The sequence below is a fragment of the Amblyomma americanum genome, chromosome 7 (assembly GCF_052857255.1).
Source record: "Amblyomma americanum isolate KBUSLIRL-KWMA chromosome 7, ASM5285725v1, whole genome shotgun sequence".
Classification (NCBI taxonomy): domain Eukaryota; kingdom Metazoa; phylum Arthropoda; class Arachnida; order Ixodida; family Ixodidae; genus Amblyomma; species Amblyomma americanum.
In genome coordinates, this window is record NC_135503.1 from 166,626,511 (window position 1) to 166,651,825 (window position 25,315).

General features: G+C 46.8%; 1 protein-coding gene across 4 annotated transcripts in view; it reads right to left on the bottom strand.

Moving 5' to 3' along the window:
• Positions 1-25,315, bottom strand: part of PolE2 (DNA polymerase epsilon subunit 2) — a 174,976-nt gene that overhangs the window by 124,944 nt on the left and 24,717 nt on the right. For 3 of the 4 annotated variants that reach the window (XM_077629628.1, XM_077629631.1, XM_077629629.1), the window contains exon 2: positions 13,678-13,911. The exons of the other annotated variant lie outside the window; for it this stretch is intronic. In XM_077629628.1, the coding sequence (XP_077485754.1) occupies positions 13,678-13,911 (234 nt within the window). The remainder of the gene's footprint in view (positions 1-13,677; positions 13,912-25,315) is intronic. 4 annotated transcript variants of the gene reach the window in all.

Sequence of the window (25,315 nt, forward strand, 5' to 3'; positions counted from 1 at the left end):
GTAAGTCACGGTCGCCGCTGGCGCGGGGTACGAGGAGGGGATACCAGTGTATCCCACAGCTGGCTCAAGCTAAAATATGTGCACATGTTAAAATCAACATCGAGTGTATAGGGCCTAGGAGTAATGGGTATGTGCATGATTATAGTGTGTCAGAAAAGTGTGGTGGGAGGGCCTAAAGTGATGTATAGTGCCTAAAAAGTGTGGTAAGAGTCATTACATATAAAAGATGAAGCCAGGCAGCCCTTGTGAGCAAGAAGGGCAAGGCGAGGCATCTGGCAGCTACGGCTAAGCTCAGCATTCTCCTCAGCGATGAGGAGGGGCAGAGGTTAGTTGGAATAAGCGATCTCTTGTAAGAAACCTGCATGACTTAAATATTTAAAAACCCCATCCAATGAAAACATGCGGTCGCCACCTAAAAATAAAGAAGGGTGCATTGGAATTTTAAATGTGTAAAGTTCAGGGAAGTGCTGTCGTCTTTCTGTATCCAATCAGAGGCACATGATTATTTTGTAGATAACTGAAATGTGGGCTCCACGCATTGTAGTGTTGGAGTATCTTTTAAAAGGTGTGAGTGTGTGATGTCTGTATGTCCTTTCCTCAGTCTACAGAGAACAACATGTTCGAATCTATTTTGTTTTTCTGTGGCACACCTCCCAATCCGTGGTTTTACTGTGTGCAGCTTGCTCTCTGTTTGTTCATCCCCATCCTGCTGCCACTCTTTGTGAACTGCAGTCCTAATATGTGGCCTCAGGTGCTGGTATGGAAGTTGTTTTATATCCATCCAACTCAGTTCGGCAGCTGATGCAGCAAGCCTCTTGATTTTTATCTATTACACAGTGACCTGGTACCCAGCATACTGCAATCTTAAGGTTCAATGTGCGCGCTGACATAAGGCATTTCAAGAGGGAATTCACTACAGGGTTTTTACAAGGTTTCCCAGAAGACAGGGCCATAACCACACTTAAGGAGTCTGAGTATATAACAGAGCTTGGGGTTTCCTTACGCAGAATGGACCTAACAGCCAACAGGATACCACGACATTCTGCAGTAAATATGCTTGTGTGTCTATTCATTGTCATTTTTTCGAAAAATTGACGGCTGTGAACTGCACATGAAACTGAGGATGTCTGAGTTATCAGTGTAAAACTCTGTGCACTGATACTTTGCTTGTAGGGACTGGAAATGCTGTTTTATGCCAATTGGTGACCCATTCTTACCAACCTCACGAAAAGATGTGTCGCAGTCACTGGATACATTTCCCAGGGAGCAATTATATATTAAGAAGTCACCAGAATATTGAAGGCCGGTATGTTCATGTCCTTGACAAGTGTGGCGACTGTAATGGATAAAGGTGGGGTTTTCAGACGGTTGGTTTGAAAAGAGCAGAGTACTGGTTGGGTTTCACAATAGCGCATTGCATGAATGGTCAGCATGAGATAATACCTTCGTAGCTTATGTTATACTTGTGTACTTCCGTCGTCGTTAAAGTGACCATCAGTGCACCTCAACATACAAAGTGGGAATTGGTCTTGTGCGGAAAGCACCAGTAGCCAACTGCAGCCACAGGTGGTACATTGCGTCCAGCATTTTTAAGGTGCTTTTTTGTGCTGACTCGTACACTACTGAGCCGTAGTCTATACGTGATAGAACTACACTATTTAGAAGACTCAGCAGGCAGTCTCAATCTGTACCCCAAGACTGGTGTGACAGGATTTTTAGAAGGTTCATTGCCTCCATGCATTTAAGTCTTAAGTGCTTAATGTGTGTGATGAATGTAAGCTTTTCATCGAACATGATGCCAAGAAATTTGTGATCTTTTCGGACAGGAATACTCTGCCCGTTAAGTGTGATGTCGGGTTTGGGTTTAATACCATTTGTTTTTTGATTTTCCTTGTGTTCTCTTCGTCGCGCCGCAGTTTTTTTCAGTCATACACCAAGTCACCCCACACGCCATCATTCTAAAGTGACAGCGTATGTCTGCGTGACGCACTCTGTGCAGCTGGCAGATGTCAAGCTGAACGAAACAATTCCTAGTACTAGTACTTTGTAGTGTGTGTTTGTCTTGCTGATCTGCTACAGCACAGATCGGAGCTTGGAGAGTATCGTCGGGTGTGCTCTAAATTCGCATTCAAAACTAGCACTGCATGGCACGGAGATTTTGGACGTTATGTTCGGAGCGTGAAGTCCACGGCAGCAGCAAAACGGTGCTGCACAAATTTCGGTTTTGGTTGGTTCTCTTTAGTTAGCATGGCTTGTTTGCAATAAAATAGAATGTGATTTAGGGTAAAATATAATAAATAGAAACCAACTACCATGCGGTTGCTGGTCAGAACTCCTTTCTGCTTTCTTGTGCAGGGTAGTCAGTCTGAATCGCTATTTTGGAAACGTACAAACAATGTTTGTATGCTGCTCTTCCCTTCCCCACAAGTGCTGGTTGCCACTCTGAACGAATGTGTATCTGTTGCTATAGCTTTCCGGGGACGTGGAGTGAAACCCAGGTCCCGGAGACGCTGATCATCAGCACAGTGATGTTATGGCCACCATAGCTGCTTTGTCGTCCAAATTTGACGCGCATCATACTGAAATGATGAATGCCATAGCAGAACTTAAGGTCAACCATGAAGCCCTTACTGAGACTGTTTCCGACCTATCCAATAGAGTGGCTGCCGTGGAAGCCGCGGTTGAGTCTCTTGAAAATACGCCTTCAGGAAGAGATATTACTAGCGCAGTCCAAGAGGCAAATTTCAAATGAAAACTCTGTGCTCGCGTCAAGACTAGACGTCCTGGAGGACTAATCAAGACGCGAAAACTTGATTTTCTATGGAATCTCAGACAACTTATCAGAGATGTGGGTACAACCGGAAGGCCAGATACATCATTTTCTTTCCAATCAGTATGAGGCCAGCACGATGGAGGAAATGATCGATTTACTGGCTGAAGTGCTAGAACATTTGAAGGCGTGGAGCCGAATGGCGCGTGACGCCGGCACGAGGAGCGAGCTCAATTCCACCGCACTTCGGCGTCATCTTCAATGGCTGGTGCTGCTCCTGTGGCGTAAGGGCACTGCTGCTGCTACAGCAGGCCCCCCCGCTAATGAAGGAGTCCGGTGAAGCTGGGAGCTGGAACGATACTTTCCGCTTCTGAGGAGTGGCAGGGAAACATGGCGGAGGGCAGCCAGCCAGTTGGGGCAGAGATAGCACACAAGAAGGTCCAGTGGGCGGGGCATGCTCTATGAAGGCTGGCTTCAATCGGAGGCAGTCCAGTGGGTGGTGTCGAGTTGAGCTTTGAGGGATGTCTTTAGCGAACGATGGAAGCACTCGATCATACCGTTGGCAATGAGATGGTAAGCAGTTCTAATTTGGGAAGTTCCAAGTAAAGTCATAAGGTTATTAAAAAGGAAAGATTCAAACTGGGCGCCGCGGTCAGTGGTGATGGTCGAGGGAACCCCGTACCGGGAGACCCAGCAGGTGACGAAGGTTCTGGCGATGGTGTCACTGGTGGCATCAGGCAGAGGGAACGCTTCGGGCCAGCGAGTGAACCGATCGATGCAAGTAAGAAGATATGACTGTCCAGCAGAAGGGGGCCAGGGACCCAAGATAGCGATGTGGACGTTGTGGAAATGGGCTGACGGCGGAGGGAACGAGCCGAAGGGAGAGGTCGTGTGTCGCTGAGTTTTAGACTGCCGGCAGGCCAGGCAGGCACGGGCCCAGGCACGGACATCCTTGTTGATGCCAGACGTAACGTTTTGTGAGAAGATGCTGCTTAAAGCGAATTCCGGGATGGGATAGGCCGTGGAGGGCGTCGAAGACACGCCGACGAAAGGCAGAGGGCACCAAAAGGCGCGGAGTGCTGGCCGAAGTGTCTCAGATGAGGGGGATGGGGCACGAAGGGAGGAGAATTTCGTGAAGAACCAGCGAACAAGGGTTTCGGCAAAGGCCCATAACTTCAGAGTCATGTTGCTGCGCTTTTGCGAGGGCGGCAAAGTCGAGGTTCAGTGGTGGAGCAGCCGAGGTGACAGAAGCAGTAACACGTGACAGAGCATCCGCCAGGGTATTGTCAAGACCTTGCACATGTCTGATGTCAGTTGTGAATTCTGCCACATACGAAAGGTGACGAATTTCATGGGGCAAGAATTTACCGCTCCCCGATTTGATGGCAAAAATAAGTGGTTTGTGGTCGGTGACGATGTGGAATTGCCGACCTTCCAGGAGGTGCTTGAAATGCCGCACGGACATGTACATAGGAAGAAGTTCACGGCCGAAAGTACTGTAGCGGCTTTTGGCAGCGGAAAACTTGCAGAAGAAAGAAGAGGGCTCCAAGAACCATCCACGAGCTGGTGTACCACGGCTTCAACGCCGGAGTCGGAGGCGTCGGTCATGAGGCGTAGGGGTGCATCAGGGCGCGGATGGGCACGGAGAGCGAGGTCGGATAGTTTCACTTTGGCGGAGTGGAAAGAATCCAGAGCAGCTGATGACCATGTCAGTTGTGCGGAGTTTGTTTTCTTGCCTTGAAGCATGTCCATCAGTGGTTTGAGGAATGCAACATAGTGAGGGATGAAACGGCGATAAAAATTGATAAGGCTGAGAAATTCACGGAGCTTGCGGATTGAGGCAGGCTGAGGAAAGCCTTGAATGGCCTGGACTTTTGATGGGAGAGGCCATATGCCAGAGTTGTTGACATGGTGGCCAAGGAAGTCGAGCTCCGACTTGCCGAATTCACTCTTTGCTCTGTTGATGATCAGGCCATAATCAGAGAGACGTTGAAAAAGCTGCCGGAGGTGTTGCAAGTGCTGCTCCGCATCACGGCTGATTACGAGGAGGTCATCGATGTAGGCCATGCAGATTAGTAGACCCCTTGTAACTGCGTCCACGAAGCGTTGAAATGTCTGGCCAGAGTTACGGAGGCCAAATGTTGTGTTCTGTTGGGTTTTATGGCACATAGGCCATCATGCACCAAGCTCAAGGTATAGAAATGGTTTTCTGCAGAATGTTCAGGAATATGAAAAATCGTCAATGGTGTAGATGGCCTAAAGATATTTAACTGACTGCTAAAAAACAGAGAAGAAGAAATCTGGAAATAGCTAACGGTAAAAGCCCCAGCGAAGGTAAGGTAGCCTCAGCGGCTATCCTTGGCTGGGCAAGGACTCTGAGGCTCCCGACCAATCAAATAAAGAACCTCAGCATTCTCAGGACAGGAATGAGAAAGTGGCTGAGGTTTACCATGCAATAAAGCGAACCAGTTGTCCAAAATTTAGTTTTCCAAGTACCCCTGTTTCTATTAAAAAACTAAAAACGGATGGTATGTGTGGAAATACGGGGGAAACAAAGCCTTTCGCCCCGCCCGCACTCCCACTCCGCGGATGCAGCGTTCCCGCTCGCTAACCGCGGAGGGGTTCGTGCTCGAGGGACAAAGGGAAGGGACGACACAGCGTGAACACTCATATGCTATTTATTACACTTGCAATTAATACACAGAGTGGGCCAGCTAGCTACAAAACATCAACGAGGCATTCCTCGGAAATAGAAGGCTACGTAAGAAGGACTTCCGACTTACCGGTTGGGGCAGGGGCGCGACTTCGGAGGTATCGGCGGCGAACGTTTGTATGCGCCGATAATGGCGGCCGGGTTTTCCCGTGCGCGCTGCATTCTTGGGGCAAAGCCATTCCCTAGCATTTGCTGGGGAAGGCGGTCAGAGCGCGCGTTTGCTGCGCTCGCTTCGCTACCTGGAACCAGAAGTCCAGCGGCAAGGCACAACGGATCCCCGTGCGCCTGCCGCGGAAGGTGACGAGAGCGTGCGGCTCCAACCGCTCACCACGCTGGCCGGATCCCGAAGAGCCTCTCTCCGGTTCCGCAGAATTCCGCGTAACCTACGAGGTGGCGCTCCCGTCGCCGTTCCCTTTCCCCCATGAGGGAGACTTCCCTCCTCGCCCAGCCGGGGGCTGTCCGTCCCGACGGCCGACAATGAAGATGGGCCGCATCGAAACGGAGGGGGGAAACAGGTTCTCCACATATGTTAACAATGGCATTATCATCTCAGAGCAGTGCCGGTGAAAAGGAATGCATTCATTATAAAACTGAGTAAAATACTTCTTTCTTAGTATTTCAAATTTCACACATGAAAATAAAATGTGATTAACAGTAAGATCATCTCCGCATTTGCAAACAGGTTTGACTTGATCAGAGTGGCTGTTTGGGCAAGTTGGTTTGCCACGACGGAACAAAAAGCGCTAAGACACCAGGACGAGCAAAGAAAGAGACAACACGAGTAGCGCTCGTGTTGTCTCTTTCTTTGTTCGCTCTGGTGTCTTAGCACTATTTGTTCCGTCAAGGTTTGTCTTGTTTTGTTAGTAGGAAGTTGTGCGTAAAGTGCGTGTGACCTATCCGAAAATGACAAAATCACTTCCTTAAAACGTTGCTGGTGAACACATGATTTAAATTCACCTAAAACCGGTTTTACAAAACGTAGTTTATTATTCACTGCGCCGTTCCATGCAGACTGCCATTTTTCTCTTAGTTTACACTGTACTAACTTTATGCAATCCTTAAAAGGTATATTTACTTTTTTTATTTCCTTGCCGCGAGCTTTAGCAGCGCAGAAATCTGCCCTCTCGTTGCCTCTTACTCCAACATGACTGGGAACCCAGCAGAATTTTATGTTTTGTGCTCAAGCTGTCGCTGTTACTATCTTGTGTATGATGTCGCCAAGAATCGGAGTGACTGCATTTCTAGGGTGCAGAGCTTTAAGTATACTGAGGGAATCTGTGTAAATAATACTGTTGGTGAGGTTTTCGTTTTCTATTTTTTCTACGGCCACACAGACTGCGTAACATTCTACAGTGAAGATGGATGAGCACTGTAGAAGTCATACCGTTTTCTCCAACTTCCCTCGGACCACTGCGCTTCCTATGTAAACGTCCGTTTTTGAACCATGTGTATAAAACTGCGTAAAACTACTGTATTTTTCTTCGAGTGCAAGGAATTCTTGTAGTGTATGTTGTTGCGGAGTTTGTTTTTTATGGAGCTGAGTAAGAGTGAGATCACAGATTGCAGGAAAATTGTACCATGGAAGTAGTGGATCTCGTCTCCGAGCAATGTCAGGTAATGTACCTAGTATGCCGAGGTTTTGGCACATCTCTTCAAAACGCAGGAGGAGTGGCCTGATAGCGAGCAGTTTATTGTTAAACAATGGTCTAAATGGGCACTTTGTGACTATTGGATAACATAGGTGTTTGGGCAGTGAACGGATTTTTAAAATGTATGAGCATGTGAGCATGGTTCTTCTATTTGTAAGGGACGGTTCGTTGATTTCTACATAAAGGCTATTTATGGGCGACGTCCTGTAAGCACCAGAGGAAAGACGCAAACCTAAATTATGTATTGGATCAAGTCGTTTCAGGTACGAAGATCTCGCTGACCCGTAAACTATACATCCGTAGTCTAAGGTGAAGTACTACTGAGCGTTAAATTTGCAAAAGACATGTCCTGTCCGCACCTCAGCGTTTACGTGATAGTACTTTGAGTATATTTAGGCATCCGGAGGCTTCCTTTTTCAGTGCGTTTATATGAGGCAGGAAACCGAGTTTTTTGTCAAAAGTTATCACTAGAAATTTGTGCTCATTTTTGACGGGTATCTGTGTCCATTCAGTTGTATAAATGGGTCGGCTTGTATGCCTCATTTCCGCGAAAAAAGGATGGCTACTGTTTTATGTGTGAAAAACTGGAAACCGTTCTGATCTGCCGATGTCACTAATTTATTCATTGTCAACTGTATTTGTCTCTCGCATGTTGCTACGTTTGAGGATGTGCAGGCTATTTGAAGATCAACAACGTACACTGAATACAGGATCGACTTTGGGATTATTTTACTTATGGAATTCATATTTTCTAAATGGGCACTTTGTGACTATTGGATAACATAGGTGTTTGGGCAGTGAACGGATTTTTAAAATGTATGAGCATGTGAGCATGGTTCTTCTATTTGTAAGGGACGGTTCGTTGATTTCTACATAAAGGCTATTTATGGGCGACGTCCTGTAAGCACCAGAGGAAAGACGCAAACCTAAATTATGTATTGGATCAAGTCGTTTCAGGTACGAAGATCTCGCTGACCCGTAAACTATACATCCGTAGTCTAAGGTGAAGTACTACTGAGCGTTAAATTTGCAAAAGACATGTCCTGTCCGCACCTCAGCGTTTACGTGATAGTACTTTGAGTATATTTAGGCATCCGGAGGCTTCCTTTTTCAGTGCGTTTATATGAGGCAGGAAACCGAGTTTTTTGTCAAAAGTTATCACTAGAAATTTGTGCTCATTTTTGACGGGTATCTGTGTCCATTCAGTTGTATAAATGGGTCGGCTTGTATGCCTCATTTCCGCGAAAAAAGGATGGCTACTGTTTTATGTGTGAAAAACTGGAAACCGTTCTGATCTGCCGATGTCACTAATTTATTCATTGTCAACTGTATTTGTCTCTCGCATGTTGCTACGTTTGAGGATGTGCAGGCTATTTGAAGATCAACAACGTACACTGAATACAGGATCGACTTTGGGATTATTTTACTTATGGAATTCATATTTATAATAAACAATGTCATGCTTAAAATACACCCCTGAGGAACCCCGTTCTCTTGAACGAAGCTCCTGGACAGGGTTGATCCCAGGCGTACTTGAAATGAGCGGTTGGAAAGGAAGTCAGTGAGGCTGTTTAACATCCTACCGCGGATACCTAGGTCGCCCAGGATCCCAAACCTCCAGGTTTCAGCAATGGCACTATTATGGCTTTCTTCCGCTCATTAGGCATTTTTCCTTCTGTGAATATTTTGTTTAAGAAATTCAAGAGTGCCTCTATGGCAGGCTGGGAAAGATGGGCAAGCATTTGATAGTGTATCTGGTCGGGTCCTGGAGCAGTTTTTTTGCAGGCAGACAGTACAGTATTGATTTCTTGGAGAGTGATTAAATTGTTGTATTGTTGGTTTGCACTTCCACTTGATGGAAGCCTTTGTTTTATGGCAATGCTTTTGTATTTCAGGAATGACTGCATATAGTGAGATGAACTAGAAACTGCAGCGAAGTGTTCCCCCAAAATGTCTGCCTGTTCCCCTATGCTTCTTTGTATGCCAGGTGTTGTCAAAAGAGGAATCGTGAACAATGAGAAGTTGCCATTTAATTTCCGAACCTGTTCCCACAGTTTCCTTGATGTTATTTGACAGCTTATAGATGAATTGTAACTCTGCCATGAAGCTTTCTCAGCACCGTGACGGACGTACCGAGCTTTTGCTCTTGCCTTTTTAAAACGTACGAGGTTCTCATGTGTAGGACCTGCGAAATTTGCCCCAAGCTTTATTTTGTTGTTTTTTTTTCCTTGCATTCCTTTGCCCACCACACTTTGTGTTTTTGCCACACCACTCGTGAAGACTGAGGAATAGCTAACTGTGCGGCAGTAATTATACAATTCGTGAACATTTCGTTTATCTCATCGATGCTGAAGTTTTCTAAAACTATATCTTTTAAGTTGGCTTGTGCTCCAAAAATTTCCCAGTCTGCTAAATGCAGCTTCTAACATCGTGGTTTAGTTGGGATTATTTCTGGTGCAGATGTCAAACTTATTAATACAGGAAGGTTGTCGATAACGTCCCATTTAAAATCATTAAAAACAGATTGAGAACTAAAAGACAAATCTAAACAGCTTATATTGCCCAAGGTTGGAGAGCAGTATGCGGCATTTTCCGTGTTTAAGAGACATATATTGTTTGCGAGAATAAAATTTTCTATTGTTTGCCCCCTAGAATCGCAGCGCTTGCTTCCCCCAAAAGGAAAGCGAGCGTTAAAATCCCCAACTACCAGATATGGCTCCGGAAGTTCATCTATCAGTTCTTGTAGATCATGGACTGTTAATGTAAAATGTGGAGGAATGTACTATACGGAACAGATTGTTAGTGTTTTATAGCTGACGATGCTGACAGCAACCGCCTCAAGTTTTGTATTGAGCTTGATTTCTTGAGCAGGGACGCCGCTTTGAACGACAATTGCGATGCCTCCCGAAAGTCAATTTGCATATTTGCCTACTCTCGATCGCGTCTAAAATTTTTATAATGTTTCAGGATATGCACATGTTGTGGACAAAGATTGGTCTCCTGAAGACATAAAGCTATGGGTAACATTGACCCTAAAATATGTGTTATGTCACTGTAATTCCGCATAAGTCCTCTACAACTCCAGTGAATTAAAAAAGCCATGTTTATGCTTTTGAGAGGAAATGAAAGGGGATTTACTTATGTGGTGGGCCCGTTATGAGGGGCCTGTCTTTCTTTCCCTCAAGAGAGCTGTTCCGCCGCTGTAAAGCGGGCGGACTGGGGGGGATATCCATCACCTCGTCAGAGGTGCTGGAGGACCATGCAGCCGCGGTTGTGTTAGTTTGAGGCCTCTCCCGACGGGGGGAGGTCCTACGGAATGCCGACCGATGGACCGGCGCTCCCTGCTTTGGCAATGACAGGGCAGCTTTCGCTGACCCTGACTGGGGCGTGGATGGCCCTGCCATAGGCTCGGTGGGAGTGGCCTTGGCAGGTGCCGGAGTGCTGTGTGGTGTTACGCCCCTGCGCACCACATCAGCGAAGTTTTGTTTTGCTGTGAAGGAGAATATGTTTGTAAGCGCAAAATGCCTTCTCGCTTCTTTAAATGAAATGTTTTCCGTCATCTTTATGGTGATTATCTCTTTTTTTTCTTCCAGGATGGACACGCCCTGGAGTATGTAGCATGGTCTCCTTCACAGTTTGCACAGCGCGGGGCTGCGTCACGTACATCAGACTGGTTATCATTCGAAGCACATCTTGCGCAAGTTTTGCGACCGCGGCAGCTCTGTGAGCCGTGGCCGAACCTTTGACAGTTGAAACATCTGCAAGGGTTGGGTATGTATGGTCTTACATTGACTTTCAAATATCCCACATCGACTGTGACGGGCAAGGTGCTGGTGTTGAACGTGAGGATCATGTGTTTTGTGTCCATGTCCTTATTGACCTTCCGGATTTTGATTCGGTGCACATCTATGACGTCTTGGTCGGTGAGCCCTTCGAGCATTTCTTTTTCAGTTATGTGAACAAAATCATTTTCAGATATTACGCCTCGGACAGTGTTAAGTGATCGATGGGAAGTCACGGAGACCGGGATTTCCCCTATGGACGTTAGGTTGGAGAGCTTGGAGTGCTGGACATTGTCACACAGTTCGAGCAATAAGTCGCCGCTGGGCATTCTTGAGAGCTTATAGCCCATGCCTAAGGCTTCAGTCAAGCACTTTGACACAAGGAAGGGGGATATTATTCTTGCCTGTTTATCTTGTTCTTCACTGTGGATCACGTGATATTTGGGGAGAGTTACTTTTCCTTTTTGAAAGAAGTTGTCTGCCTTGTTCCGCCCTCTTTTGAGAGAGCGATCAGGTTTTGAAAGTAGGGGAGCCATAAAAAAATTTTGTTTTTTGGTCATGGTGCCAGCCGCCCACCACAGAGTCCAACAAGGGGACGAGACAGGAACTTGATAGCAAGTCCTGCCCACGCCAGCTGTACACCTCAACTATACCCATTTATGACGCAACTCAGGGTAGTTAGTCACACAAGATTAACCCTCGCCGCCAGGAAAAAGGAAAAACCAATAAGTGAGTAGGAGATAGGAGAGTTGTGAGAAAGTTAGGAAAGTGAAAGATGGAGGGGAGGATAGGTCGTGTCAGGTCGGAGGTCGTGTCAGGTCGGAGGTGCCGTCTACAGAAAGCTGGGGCCAAAGTGGTGTGTTGCCTCCGCCGAGGGGCCTTAATGGTCCAAATGCTCGGCATCGGCTTAACGACCAGGAACCCCTTGCCCCCGGATACAGCGATGCCACGCACAGCTAGGCGCGGGTGCTCGGCTCCGTGGTGATGCACTGTTCACCATCATCCCTGCGGATGCTCGGGAACCCGTGGTGTCGCCACTCACCAACGCCTGCAAGCTGCAGATGTCCCCCTGCAGGGAGGAGGCCAAATGGCATGCGGAGGTATTCGAAGAGGCCGAATGGTGTGATGATTGCAGTTTTGGATACACCGGATGGTTCTACAGGGATTTGGTGGTAGGCCTTGACGAGATCGATTTTAGAGAAATCTGTCGCGCCATGCAGCGCGGCGGTAAAATCTGCGATGTGAGGTAGGTGATAACGGTCTGGAACGGTAAAGTTGTTGAGGGCGCGGTAATCACCACAGGAGCGCCAGTCCCCTGGGGATTTTTGTGGTACCATGTGTAGTGGGGACGCCCATGTGCTAGATGAAGGTCGGATAATGACGAGCTCCAGCATGTGTCCAAATTCGTTGCGGGCGATCTGTAAACGGTCAGGAGCAAGGCGATGGGCTCGAACGTGTGTGGGCGGGCCAGTGGTCACAATGTGATGTGTGACCTGGTGTTTGACGGGCAGTAAGAAGTTGGAAGGACGGAGCAGAGAAGGGTATTCATCCAGGAGGATCTCGCAGGCCGACTGGTGTGGGCTGGGTATACTGGCAAGCGGTTCTCGAAGATGGAGGGCTTGAACAGAGCGGTTTGTCGTGCCATCTACGAGACACTTGCTGTGCATGTTGACCAGCAGGTTGTAGTGGCGCAGCAAATCAGCTCCGAGGATTGGGTAACGTACGTCCGCGACGAGGAAAACTGATCGGAACACATGCCGGAGGCCCAAATTGAGTGTGAGAGAATGTTCGTCGTACGTAGCGATGGGGGCGAGGTTTGCGGCTTGTAGCGATGGGCCAGTGCGGCGAGAAGGTGAGGATGTAATGCTGCAGGGAAGGACGCTCACCTCTGCTCCAGTGTCGACGAGAAAATGGAGGCCTCGTCTCAAGGGCGCGCTTTCTCCTCGCTCTATATTCCTCTGTTCTATGCACAATGACGTCATGGCTAGGCACTTAAGGTTTGTCAAGACCCTTAACCAAACGAAAGAACGTTTTTACTGGCCAAAAATGCATCACACAATTCAGCCACCAGCGTGCAGAGTCAGCGGTTCAAGCATCCCACAACTTCTCCACCAGGACGCTGGCATCCTGTGACACCTACAAGCACACCACTCCAACAAGTGAGCATGGACCTCCTAGGCCCATTTCCCCGTTCGTCCCTAATTCTTTTTTTTTTATGGGGTTTAATGCCCCAAACCAACTCATGCTATGAGGGACGCCATAGTGCAAGATTCCAGATAATTTCGATCACGTGGGGTTCTTTAACGTGCACTGACATTGCACAGTACATGGGCCTCTAGCACTTTGCCTCCACTGAAATGCGACTGCCACGGCCGGGATTGAACCCGCGTCTTTCGGGTCAGAAGCCGGGCGCCATAACCAATGAGCCACCGCGGCGGCTGTCCCTGATTAAGTCCCTGGCCCAGAAGGCTTCGCCTGCGAGCAGGGTCACGCACTCCCTATAGATGCTGAAGGGACAATGAAGAAGTGTGTACGCGGGAGAAGAAGCTCGACATCTTAACACCGACGCACCAAGCTCGGGTTGATGTCAATAGCCGCTGTAAGCTGTAATAGCATGAACAGCTCCCACAGCACCAAAGCATTTAACACTGATTTATCCGGTATTTACCCAATACAGAGAACAACCAAAATGAAAAGCCACAGCAGCCTACTTATCTTAAAGAGTGAGCGAACTGGACATAAGCAATTGCTCAAGAGACGCACCAGTACGTGAGCGCCTGCAGGGCAAAGGCGTCGGCCACCAGGAGGCGGGTGTCAGTGCCATCATCAGTAGCCCTCTCACAGTTGCGGATGCATCCCAGCAAGTCCTCCTTTCCAAGGAAGGGTCCTCCATCCAGGCGCTGTGCCTGCAGCCAGCTCAGTAGGCGCCGCAACCACGCCTCCTGGCGCTCCTCCTCCAGGGGGATCAGCGACTCCAGCAGGAACCTACTCGCATCACTGCGGCCAAACACCATTTCTAACAAATTAACCACCGGTCGAGGTAAAGGGCACAGACTGCCAAATATGTATTCAAGGAAGCAAAAGCACAGGCTATTTAAGGCAAGAATCCAAGATCACCCGAGTCACTTGCACATGCATGGATAAATGCAGGGGAGATCAATCTACAAAAATATTTGGTGACAATACTAGAGGCCAGATGCATCAACAAGGAAATCTGAAATCCAGAGGAATTGATGTAAAAACCCAAACAAAAAAATGACCAAAGAAAAGTCGTAAAGACGGCATACTGTCTCTTCACAAATAACTGCAGCAAAGACCAAAAGTAACAGAATAAAACACGCGTTATGAAGACCTAAATGGTAAACTGCAAAACAACAGTTAACAAGACTAAAGGCTGAGGTGAGGCAATAAAATACGAGATGACTACGTAGATGGCAGAATGTAAAACAATAGTCAACCAGAGTAAAGGTGAAAGTATGTGAAAATGGAAAAACTAAGGACAATTACGACACACCCAATGCGAAATTTGAGTGCAGCTCTATCTGCTTCGGAGGAGCCAATGGTAGGGTCCTCTCAAAGGAGCCACCTGGCCTCTACTTCAGCTCGGAACACTCCTGGGGCCTCTCGGTGGTAGACAGTTTATAGTTGGAAGACAACGGCCGACGCACCCACATGCAGCACATTTCACAGCACGGCCCTCCAATGGAGCAAAGTATGCACCGGCTGCGCGGAGGCAGCACATGGGTGTGTGCTACCGGAGACAAACCTCCCTCCACTAATGCAGAGTAGATGAAGGACGGCATGCTACAGGACGGATGGTTAATGCTGAACCCTTTAAATCGGCGGTGGTTCAAGCCACCTAGCCATGATATGTGAAATTTTACTTTTGTCTTGATTTTAGCCACCTTTGCTTGGTTACCTCTACTCGCTTAAAATCTATTTTCCTTCACTGTCCTTAAACCCCAATGCTTTGGATAAACCAACCACGCTGCTTTCCACTGTAGGGGGAAGCCGTTTCCTCCTCCTCTCCGCACGCAACGCACAATATGTCTATATCGTGGTACCTAACTTTATATGTCTTAGTCCGCAAAACTCCCGTCCTGACCTCAAACAACAAAGAGCTTCCCCTACAATTATCATAGATTTTTTTTTTTGGCAATTTCCTGCTTAGAGATCCTGTATGTTCCGAGTGCTGATTTCATCAGCATCCATGTTTTTCACAGAGCTCTCTCTGTTTCTTTAACCTTTTTCTTAACCGATAATTGCTGATTTGTCCCCCTACTGATGTCCAGATATTTGCTTGTCAATTTTATAGTTCGCCTTCTCCATTTCGTGTCAACATTCCTTATATACAGGTATCTGAAAACTTTCCTAGCCCACTGCTTTTCCCCCATTTTTCTCACTCGCTCCTCAAATGCTATCTTACTGCTAGCTTCTCTGCTCTCGAACGATGCCCATCCCATATCACCCTGTACCCCCTGATTTGGTGTATTGCCGTGTGCTCCCAAAGCTAGCCTCCCTAGGCCACGTTTAATTTCTAACCTTGCTTGAACATCTGGTCTCATGCACAGGACCACATTACCGAAAGTCAGGCTAGGAACCATCACCCCTTTCCAGATCCCTCTTACCACTTCATACCTATTGTAATTCCACAGTGCCTTATTTTTCATGGCAGCTGCATTCCTACTAGCTTTATTCATTGCATATTTTTCATGCTCTGTCAGATACTCAGCACCGTTATTTATCCACACCCCAAGATACTTGTACTCATCCACTACTTCTAGCGTGAACCCGTGTACTCTATGCTTGCCGCCCTCATCATTAAATATCATGACTGCAGATTTTTCCTTACTAAACTTGAAACCTAATCTATCTCCCTCTGAACCACAGATGTCTGTCAACTTCTGCAAATATTCCTTGTCGTCAGCCATTAGCACTATATCATCGGCGTATATTAGTCCTGGTAATGACTGTTTAATGCATTCTCCTTGCTTGAAAAAAGAAAGGTTGAAGCCTAGTCCGCTCATCTTTAGTTTGGTCTCCAACCCTTGCAGGTACAACATGAACAACAAAGGAGACAGAGGACATTCTTGCCTAAGCCCCCGCTGTATATCTACAGGCTCCGATACATTTTTTCCCATTTTATAAGCACTCTGTTACCTTTATACATATCTTTTAAACGATTAATTACTCCATCTTCCACATCCAATGTGCCCAGTATGTGCCACAAATACTCTTGAATAACGTTGTTGTACGCTCCGTTAATATCCAGAAATGCTAGCCATAGGGGCCTGTGTTCCTTTTCAGCAATCTGTATACACTGCGTCAATGAAAACAGATTGTTCTCCAACCTCCTTTGTTTCCGGAACCCATTTTCTAGCTCTCCTAGCACCGCCTCGTTCTCCAGCCAAGCCTGCAATCTGTCCTGTATAATCTGCATCACCACCCTGTAAACCACAGATGTCACTGTTATGGGACGGTAGTTACTTATGTCAGCTTTGTCCCCCTTTCCCTTATATATCATGTTCATTCTACTTAATCACCATTCATCGGGGACTTTCCCATCCACTATCATTTTATTCACTACCTGCATTAATGTTTGCTTGAATTTTGGTCCTAGCTTCTTTATTAACATAATTGGAATACCATTTGGTCCTGTTGATGTGCCACTAGGAACCTTCCTCTCTGCCCTTTCCCACTCTCTTTGCTCAAGTGAAGCTATTGCAGTAACCGGTCTATCCTCCTACGATAAATTATGTGCAACATTTCTTTCTTTAAATTTTTCTGTCATCCTTGTTCCTATGTGTTTTATCGCTTCATCCCCTTCTAGTCGAATACCCTGATCTGTAACAATAAACCTTTGTTCTAGCCTAGTCTTATTTCTCATTGCATTTAGATGCTTCCAGAATTTTTGAGCTGCTTTTCTATCCTTTTTATTTACTTTTCACGTCCATTAGGCACCCTTTTTTCTAATTTTCTCATTAATCAAATAGGATGCTTCCCTTCTACAATTTATGAAGGTATCCCATTTTCTGTCTACTTCAACTTCTGGTTCCCCCCTCTTCTTGGAATATCTGTGTTCCCTGGACGCTTCCTGATGTTTCTCTATCGCCCTCTTGACCTCCTCATCCCACCAACTCTTAGGTTTGCGTCTTTTCCCCTTTAGCTTTACTCGCACCTTAGCTAGCGCTAGCTCCAGTAATAGAGTTAATTTGGTATAAGTCCATTCTGTTTCACTATCCTCAAAAATTACTTTCTCAATTTGTTTGGCTGCTGCTTAAAATTGCTTTACTGAGTAAAAATTCCCCTCTGATGGTTCCTCTCGCTTCATTCCTACTTTGGTTTCCCTTCTGAAATTAAACTTGATACACTTGTGGTCACTACCTAGACTTCTGGAACCATGTTCATCTATGCTCATCACTCCTAATCTATTATACATCCAATGTGACATTAGTGCATTATCTGTCGTCATGTGCAGACTCCCTGCCTCCCATGTTATGAGCCCTTCACACTTCTCGGTACTGTTGCATACAACTAAATCATGCCTGTCACACGTCCTGCAGCATGCTTCCTGTCGAATCTGTGTACCCATCCAGGTCTTCTATATGGGCGTTCATGTCGCCTAATATAATTATCTCGCCCTGTCCTCCTAGCTCATCAATGTCGCTTGCAATACATTTTAACATTTTCCTGTTTTTCTCTTTGGCATTAGCTCCTGTCCACAGGTGTGCAAAGCCAAGGAGTGTTTGTTCCCTTGCCACTTTTCCTTTTAGCCATAAATGTTCCTTGCATCCCAGTTTAACCGTTTGAAAATTATTACTTTTATGAATGAATGCCCCAATTCCACCCCCCTTTCTGCTGCCCTCTGTTCTATTGCAATATTCCCATGCGTAGTCTGGGTTAGAGTGGTTGCTCCATGTCTCAAAGATGCGTTTCCAGTAAACCAAATACCATTAATTCCTCCTGCCTTATTTGTTCTTCTATTTCCTCCCATTTCTGTCTAGTCCTGCCACCTTGCATGTTAATGAAACCTATATCTGAATTAACTTGGCCCTGGCGCTTGTGTCTATTTCTTCTCCTATGGTTCCATCGTCCCTCTGATCTTGGTTCTTCCTTCTCTACAATGGTTCCCTCCGAGCTCTGGGTACCCCCAAAAAAGCTGTTGCCTGGCAACCTATCCTACTACCCACGCTCTTGCCAGTGGCACCGCCGTAGTGAATGCCATCCTGTGCAAAAGGGTGGGGCCTGACCTCATACACTTCCCTGTTAACTTCCATTGCCCCGTATCCTAGTTGTCGACTCATTAACCTATTTACACAGTTAGCCTCAATGGCCCTCCTTTCCGTTTCGCTAGCCTGCCTCTGGACCTCTGGGATTGTGCATATGGTCACATGCACACTCTCAGAGGCCTCTCTAAGCCTATGCATCCCCACTTATAACTGCTTCTCGAGATTCTGGCTCCTCCCCTTCAGCACATCGTTGAGACCAGCATGAATAACGACAAGGTGTTCGCCATCCATGTTGCCCCCCCCCCCCCCCCCACCTCCTGGGCTTTGGCCATTGCACCTACCATGCACTTCCCTGACTGGGCCGCCATTGTGGACGACTCTGGCGTCATCTATAAGCGAGAAGCCGTACTTTTGTTCCCTCGGCATGGCCAGGCTGGAAAGGAGCACGCTCTCCTCCCTCCCGTGGCACTTGGGTACGCCTTCAAAGGCGACGCGGCTCAACTCACGAATGGGCGCCTGCGCTCTAAAAGAGGCATGAGGGCTGGGCAACAACAGGGAGCAAATAAATGAAAATCATCATCATCATCAGCCTGACTACACCCACTGCAGGGCAAAGGCCTCTCCCATGTCACTCCAATTAACCCAGTCCTTTGCCAGCTGCGCCCACCCTATGCCTGCGAAGTTCTCAATCTCATCCGCCCACCTAACCTTCTGCCGCCCCCTGCTATGCTTGCCTTCTCTTGGAATCCACTCCGTTACCCTTAAGGACAAGCAGTTATCTTGCCCTGCTGAAGCCCATTTCTTTCTCTTGATTTCGACTAGGATATCATTAACCTGCGTTTATTCCCTCACCCACTCAGCCCGCTTCCGGTCTCTTAACGTTGCACCTAACATTTTTCTTTCCATGGCTTGCTGCCTTGTCCTTAGCATAAGTTGAACCCTTTTCATTATCCTCCAAGTTTCTGCCCCATAGGTGAGTACCAGTAAGATACATTTGTTGTACACTTTTCTCTTGAGGGATATTGGTAAACTGCCATTCATGATCTGAGAGAACCTGCCATATACGCTCCATCCCATTCTTATCCTTCTAGTTATTTCCCTTTCATGATCCGGATCAGCTGTCACTACCTGCTCTAAGTATTCCCTTACCACTTCCAGCACCTCGCTGCCAATTGTGAACTGCTGTTCCCTTGCTAGACTGTTGAACATTACTTTGGTTTTCTTCACGTTAATTTTTACATCAACCGTTCTGCTCTGCCTAACTCATTGATCATGATTTGTAGTTCATCTCCTGAGTGACTCAGCAAGGCAATGTCATCAGCGAATAGCAGATTACTTAGGTATTCTCCATTAACTCTTATCCCCAACTGTTCCCCATTCAGGCCTCAGAATACCTCCTGTAAACAGGCGGTGAATAGCATTGGCAAGATCGTGCCTTCTTGGCTGACGCCCTCTCTTATTGGAATTTTATTGCTGACTTTATGGAGGATTATGGTAGGTGTGCAGTTGCTATATATATCTTCCAGTATTTCGATATAAGGCTCTTAAAACTCTCGCGTAAAACTTGTGAACTAGCACGTGAAAAGCTGGCATTCCAAGAAAGAGAGATTTCATTCAGTAGAAGCAAAATGGGTGGCGTGCTCACAAGTTTGTCGTTTTGCCATTCGTTTTTGCGATGCTAAGTGCTTCCATCACCTCCCTTTCGGTTCTGTCTTGTGATCTGAACATAAAAAGTTGTTTTTTTTCAAAGATCAGTTACCAAGGGCTCTTTTTCTTCTGGACCTCTGGATCCCTTACAATGAGGTGGCCTCCAGAATTATTTATTACTGCAAAATTTTGCCCTTTCATTAACAGAGCTTCCAATTTGTCCGATGTAGAACCTGCCCGGAAAAAACTTATACACAGCCCCCGAAAAAAAAAAAAACATAGTGAACCTCTTACTCTTCTTTCGTCATCAAAAGGCGTACTCTACCAGGTTAACAAGACGATGTTGACCCCATATCGGCTCGCCGCTTTTTATAGTGTTACGGGAAACACGAATGTAGGGTATAGGCTGCAGTAGATCGTCGTTTATAGGGTCTTCCTGGGCAAGGTGAAAAGTTTGGATGGTTGGTGCATGATCTTGTGGCAGGAACAGCGCAGCACGAGACAAGGAAGGGACAGGCGGGACACGACGCTAACAACCAGATTTTTATTGCACGTTCATCGAATATATACATCTCACTCATGCAAGAAGGAAAGGACAGAAGCAAAAAACACGCAAGATGTACACGTGGTAAAAGATTAGGACAACGCACGCAGACAATCAATTTCGCAGTCACGAAGCACATACGCCAGTCTTTGTACGGATGTTGAAGGCTTCTTCAATCTCTCTGGTCCATTGATCAAGACAGTATGCGATGACCAATGTGTTGTTAAGCTGTGGAGCACAACCGTGCTCTCTGCAATGCTTTGCTAATTCACTGCTGATGGCACCCTTTAAGGATCTATCATGCTCTTGAAGCCGTTCATTTAAACAACGCCCAGTTTGAAATACCTCTGTCCGCATGACAGAGGTATTTCATACACGCTTTTCATACAATTCACGTGTTTTGTCCGGTGCTTTTTCTTGCATTGATTTTTTCTTTGCACGCTGTTGACTTTGGTGCACAGGCTTCTTAACTTGTTGGGTGCTGACATGAGCACTTTTACGCCAGCTCTTGCGCCTTCCTTTTTGAGGTTGTGGGAAATGCCATGAATGTAAAAAATGCAAGTAGTGTGCATAGTGTGCCAAATTCTCCGTTCAGAGGTGTGGAGGCAAGCTCGCTTTTACTCTGACTGCCTTCTAGCTGTGAACCTGAACAACACCCAAGACGGACGTGAGAACAACCGTATTCGCCAAGATCGTCGGGTAGCCAACCAAACGGCGGATATACTCTGGCACCAAATCCTAATGCAGCTCCTGAAAAAGAAGCAGAGCCCTTCAAAACCTCAAGGGCAGGAACTGGTGGTCCTGGGCGAAGCCCCAGTTTCTGAAACAACGACCAAGCTGTTGAACATGGGATCCAAGATCAGCATTCTGCCACATCCCAGTAAAACCTTGTGAGGGGGATCGCATCAAAGACCAAGAAGGACGGCGCAGGCAGGTGCATTGACAGCGCTGTAGAATGCCTCCCTGGACGGCCACCTCGAGCAGGCTTCGACCGTTTGAAGACAACGGTGGCGACCCTACGTGAAGCTGACCTACGGCTACTGCAATCGGATAAGGAAGGAGGATTCGTTCTAGTGTCGCTTCCAGTCTACAACGAAAAAGCAGACAAGGCAATAGCTGACAACTTCAAACATCTGGTAGGTGTGAAACCCACAAGATTGAAGAAGGAAGTAATGACGATGTGCGAAGACATGAGCTTGACGAAGGTGGCCTCCGTCATAGACAAGTGCGAAGAGACAAGCCTGTCGATCCTCTCCACAGCCAAAACCCACAAAGAAGAGTGTCCGTTCAGAGCCATTGTGTCAGAAGGAGGAACCTGGCAGAGGATTGTGGGCAGTTTTCTGCAAAGGGCCCTATCCGACCTCTTGGTAGACGACCCGTTCCTAACAAGAAAACCCGCGAAGTGTGGACGACTTTCTTCAAGGAACCTATCCGCCCAATGTGAGTGGCTTTTCGATAGATGTGAAAGACTTGTACTACTCACTTCCGCAGAACTTCACATCTTCAAAGAAGAGCTAAAAGGACTAGAAATAAAGAGCGAACTCCCAGAAAATAACGTTCTGCGATTTCTTGACTTGACGCTAACCTTTCTAGGCGCTCACATATGCTGGCGGTACGGACCACGAAGCAAGAAGGGACTGCTCCGCTACACATCTGCATGTTCCAAGATCATCAAGCGGGGAATAGCAAAAGCAGCAATGAGAGCCACATTGACGAGATCCTGTCATCATGAAGTTCAAGGCAGTTCTGACGCCCGAGACCATCGGCTGAAAGCAGCAGGTTACCAAGGAAAAGGAGCAGCGCAAAAGCATGCAACCACACAAGAAGAAAGGACAAGACACAAGCACTGACTAACAACTGCATTTTATTGAAGGAAGGCATGCCCTAAATAAGGTGAGCAACAGAGGTGAAAAGGAGGAGAGCGAACAATCGAGAAAGATAACAGCAAACCCAAGCAAGCATCAAGACAAGCAGGTTACCCGACGAGACTGCTATCCAGTGTCGCAGAAGGGATTCTGCAAGCACCTAGAGGCAGGAAATACATCACAACTACATCAGCAGAAAGGAAGCCATACGCGGTCATCGCTTACATTCATGGCATTTCCCACAACCCTAAAAAGGTAGGCGCAAGAGCTGGTACTAAACTGCTCATGTCAGCACCCAACAAGTTAAGAAGCCTGTGTGCCAAAGTCAACAGCGAGCAAAGAAAAAATCAATGCAAGAAAAAGCACCGGACAAAACATGTGAATTGTGTGAAAAGCGTTGTGCATGAAATACCTCTGTCACACGGACGCACCTACATTGGCCAAACTGGGCGCTGCTTAAATGAACGGCTTCAAGAGCACAAAAGATCCCTAAAGGGCGCCATCAGCAGTGAACTAGTAAAGCAGTGCAGAGAGCACGGAGGTGCTCCGCAGCTTAACAATGCAGTGGGCATCGCATCCTATCTTGATCAACAGACCAGAGAGATTGAAAAAGCCTTCAACATCCGAAAAAAGAGCGACGTATGCGTCAGCATACCTTCGATAGTGCTTCGTGACAGCGAAATTGATTATCTGCGTGCGTTGTCCTTATCTTTTACCACGTGTACATCTTCTGTGTTTTTTGCTTTTGTCCTTTCCTTCTTGCACGAGTGAGATGTATATATTCGACGAACATGCATTAAAAATCTGGTTGTTAGCGTCGTGTCCCGCCTGTCCCTTCCTTGTCTCGTACTGTGCTGTTCCTGCCACAAGGGTCTTCCTGCTTTTTACAACCCTTCTCTTTCTGTAATGCACAAGCTCAGGGTAACGGAAGCGCTGAACTTGTCGAATGACGCTTGTTTTCATTATATCCTCACAAGATATTTCCACGGCGGCCAGTCGGACAATGGTTATAGCAGTGGTCCAGGACACACCGCAGTTTCTACGAAAAATAGAGTCACTTAATTATGCAGCCATTACCCCAGCAGACAGCATACTGGTTACACACAACGTCGCCGTTTTGTACACAAATATTCCCATAAATGAAGGAATCGACGTGCTTTCCAACTCAAAATCAACACCCGCATGAAACAAGTGTATCTCCTGCTACTTCAATTGGTACTTAAGCTCAACCATTTTGAGCTCGATTCTTCTTTTTACCTTCAAGTATCTGAAACAAGTATGGGCACTCCCTTCACAGCAACTTATGAAAAGATTTGTAGGGCTACTAGAATTTAAGCTTCTAAATTCATTTTTAGAAAACCGCTCATATACCTGTGTTACACGGATGACATTTTTATGATATGGGAACACGGATCTGAGACCCTAAAAGCATCCGTCTCACACCTTATTTCTTTCCACTCTAGCATTCAATTTACCGTCCATTACTCCATAATGCAAGTCAATTCTTTCGGCACTGCCGTCCGTTTAGAAAATAGCCAGCTTAAAATTACACTCTAAGGAAGCCTACAGACCGGAAGCAATACTTCGATTTCACTAGCCGTCATCCAAGACACATTAAGCAAGGCACATGTGTAGGACAGGAAACGCGCCTGAGGAGAATATGTACCGACGACGACTACTATTTGAAACACCTCCATTCACTGAAATACAACCTTTGTCCATAAAGTTTTGAGACTGAGTACATTGAAAAAAAAAACGTGTTTAACATTGAAATCACTTGTGCAGCACCCCCACGAAATAGTCTCCCTTGCAGTCTGCACACACATTCCAACACTTCTTGTGGTCTTGGAAACAGATGGAAAACACTTCGTTTTGTAGGGCTGTCAGCTCCTTTGTCGTGGCGCCCTGAATGGCCTCCACGCTCCCCATCCAGCGACCTTTTAGGGCTCTCTTCACACGAAGAGAAAGGAAAAAATCACATGGGGAGAGGTCAGGTGAGTATGGTGGATGGGGAAGTACAGTAATGCTGTGCTTGGCGAGAAAATTTGTCACGCTGAGAGCAACGTGCGGCCTTGCATTATCTTGGAGAAGGCTCCGTTGTCCAGATGCCCAGAAGTCAGGCGACGGCGTCGCAGTGCATCACGCATGTGTTGAAACACACAGATATAAACTCCCTTATTCACCGCCTGCCCCTGTGGGATGAACTCGTGGTGTATGGCACCCTTTGGCATAGAAAAAAACTATCGGCATCGTCTTTGTTTTGGTCTTCTGTCGCCGCACCTTTCTCGACGCCGGAGAGCTTGTGGACCGCCATTCGGCAATCTGCCTCTTTGAGGATCGTATTGAAAACACAGTGTTTCGTCTTCAGCAATGATGCTGTCGACGAATGCAGCATCCTTCTCTGCCTCGGAGAGCAAATCAGCGCTCACTGATGCCCGTGTGTCCTCCTGATCCTGTGTGAGGGAGTGCGGCGCAAGTGTGGCATTCAGCTTTCGTTTCCCCAAGTTATCATGCAAAATTTGGTGGTATATTGTCTTACTAATGTCGAGAGCATCTGATAGCATGAGGACTGTAATGGTGCGGTCTTGCTGTACAATTTCTCTGATCCAAGCCACGTTGTTTTCATTCCGTGAGGTTGAAGGGCGCCCCTGCCTTGTGCCGTCTTCCATCGACAATCTCTCCGAAATGAATCTCTTGTGCCACTCGAAAACTCATGCCCACGATAATTTCTCGTTGCCAAAAACGTCACAACAGAGCTCATACGTGTCTATGTGGCTGTCTTGCCATGCTTCACACAGAATTTTATGTTTACATGCTGTTCGAGGTGAAAGTCCATCTCTCCACATTCACTCACAGTTGAATGCGCAGACTAGTGACAACGTATTTTTCTACATGTAGTGCCATCTAGCGGCTGCCACAGCAATTAACATAAACAGCTCAGGTTAGCCCGAAAAGATGGCGCTACACATATGCACCAACATTTGTTTTGGGGAATCATTTCTAGAAGAAAATGAATCAGTGTCGAAACCTTACGGACAAAGGTTGCATACCCAAATTGGTAGGAATCATCCTCAGAACTCCCCTGATAATGCTTTCCTACGAGCAACCACTTTAAA